The sequence below is a fragment of the Rhododendron vialii genome, chromosome 10a, assembly GCF_030253575.1.
Source record: "Rhododendron vialii isolate Sample 1 chromosome 10a, ASM3025357v1".
Classification (NCBI taxonomy): Eukaryota; Viridiplantae; Streptophyta; class Magnoliopsida; order Ericales; family Ericaceae; genus Rhododendron; species Rhododendron vialii.
In genome coordinates, this window is record NC_080566.1 from 27,418,204 (window position 1) to 27,420,323 (window position 2,120).

Genomic DNA, 2,120 nt, shown 5'->3' on the forward strand with positions numbered 1-2,120 from the left:
GCATCCCGACTCTATTTTATTGATAAAAATAAAACCCAATTTTAGCTAATTTATTTTGGCCCACCAACCAGATTAGTTCCGAATCATGAATACAAACGAGGCATCATCAAATCAATCATATTAGAACTTCTTTTAATAACCGTAATTTTTAGGAACAAGGATTGATACGGTACAAGAAAGATATCCATGAACGTGTACATGAAAGAGAAATTGACAGCTCAGATACAGTATTTGAGCCATTCATTTATCTTTTACGTATACTTTCATGGATATCTTTCCCGTATCCTGACATTTTTGTTTAGGAACAGAGAAACATTTAATTTCTAGGCAATTATTGAATAGAGTGGGGCCAATTTAAAGTATGAATTGAGTACTTTAATTTGGTGAAAAAATGCAAACAATTATACATGAAAGTAGGTTATTTTTGTACTTAGAGCTTTCCTTAACTAATTAAGAGCCCTACATGGGTTTACTATGAGGGAAAAGTAAACATCATTGCCCAATAGTTCCCACTTATATATGCAATACTGAAATGGGAAAAACTCTCCCTTGAGTACTTCTCTCTCCACCCCATTCCCTCCTCTCCTCCATGTTTCTTCTCAGAGAGAGAGAGAGAGAGCGCCATGAAGATCAACACCATGAGGAGGTGCATGTCGTGCATTCTTCCATTCGGATCACTCGAGGTAATCCGAATCGTACACTCCAACGGCCGCCTCCAAGAGATACATGGCACGTCAATCCAAGCAGCCGATTTGATGGACTCTCACCCAAACCACGTCTTGAAAACACCCTTGTTAACGCCTACCCCCGACGGCGTTCGCCGGAAAATCGTGTCCGTGCCGCCGGAGGCAGAGCTTCAACGTGGCAAGATATACTTCCTGATGCCAGCCAAGTCTCGGTCGATGAGGAAGAAGCAAAGGGCAATCCCCGGTAACAGTAATGATCGGTATTTGAAGGAGATTTTGTCGGGAAGGGTGCCGAGGCCGAGGGACGGGCGGCGGGGGTGCGGCAGCGCGTGGAGGCCCGGTTTGGAGAGCATTTGGGAGACATGAAGTGAGGTTTAATCTAATGGCAGATTATGATACGCGATATTCCATGGCAATGGGTACGCAAGAATTGGTCGAATTTATGTGGTTGTTTCACTTTACAATAAAATAATCGGTATCATATTTTGAGTATCATGTAATGCATAATTAATGTACTATGGTGATATATATTTCACTCACCATATAGGTTATTATGTGACATATGCCGTGATCATTAAATGAAACTATAATATATAATATATGCTTGAGGCTAGGGCACACGCGAGTTATTTCATGGATTGTACGGGTGCATTTATCCGTTTTCTCTACCTAGCTATTTTGTCAAAATTTAATTTGCACACGCGCTACCATGCTAATTAATGTCCAGCCTCCACCGCCACGCGAGTTATTTCCTGTTGAACTCAATCAGTGATTCTCAGTTTTTTAAGGCTGGATACGGACTTTTAACATCATGCTTCAAGTTAGTTGAATTTGCAGAGAGAGAGAGAGGGGCTCCAAAATGTGATTCTCCGGTTTTTTCAACTGTTTCAAGATGGATTACTTCAAAAAAAATTAACACACCTTATACATACAATTAAGAAGAAACGGAACTGCCACCGTTGGAAACGGTAGAGTTTGAGCGCTGCAGTTGGGACTGCAGGAAATGGGTCGCCGCTGTCAAAATAATAAATTATCAAAGCCATCATACAGAGTGCGAGCGGAGCAGTCAGGACCATATATGGTTGGAAAATTGATCGCCCCACCGTCGTTAGATCGCCAGATTGCCTCGCCGTTTCCGGAATCAAAGAACCTCCGCGCGTAAGGAAAATTAAATAGATACAGCTTGCATCTGCCGTGGTGGAGATAGAGAAATAGAATACTTTGTGGGAAAGTGGGAACCTAAACTGAGTTAGTTCCTTATGGTGAACGTGGGGTAGGGTTCGGGTTTTTACCATTCTGACCTTTAGTTATTAGGTGTAAAGGCTATTTGAAATGTAAAATATATTTTTGGGTTGTGGCAATTTTAGAAGACAAAAATGTGAATCAACCTCAAAAAGTTATACATACCAAAAAGTACTCCCCTTTATACATACC

At 41.2% G+C, this 2,120-nt stretch overlaps 1 protein-coding gene across 1 annotated transcript; it reads left to right on the forward strand.

The window, feature by feature from the left end:
- The first annotated feature begins 379 nt into the window (after positions 1-379).
- On the forward strand, positions 380-1,299 carry LOC131303684 (uncharacterized). Its single transcript, XM_058330671.1, has one exon. The coding sequence runs from the start codon at positions 624-626 to the stop codon at positions 1,050-1,052; it is 429 nt and encodes a 142-aa protein (XP_058186654.1). The 5' UTR covers positions 380-623; the 3' UTR covers positions 1,053-1,299.
- The last annotated feature ends 821 nt before the right edge of the window (positions 1,300-2,120 follow it).

Bases quoted from the DNA above. Each gene is read 5' to 3' on its own strand.
- LOC131303684 (XM_058330671.1), top strand. From the start codon at position 624: ATGAAGATCAACACCATGAGGAGGTGCATGTCGTGCATTCTTCCATTC.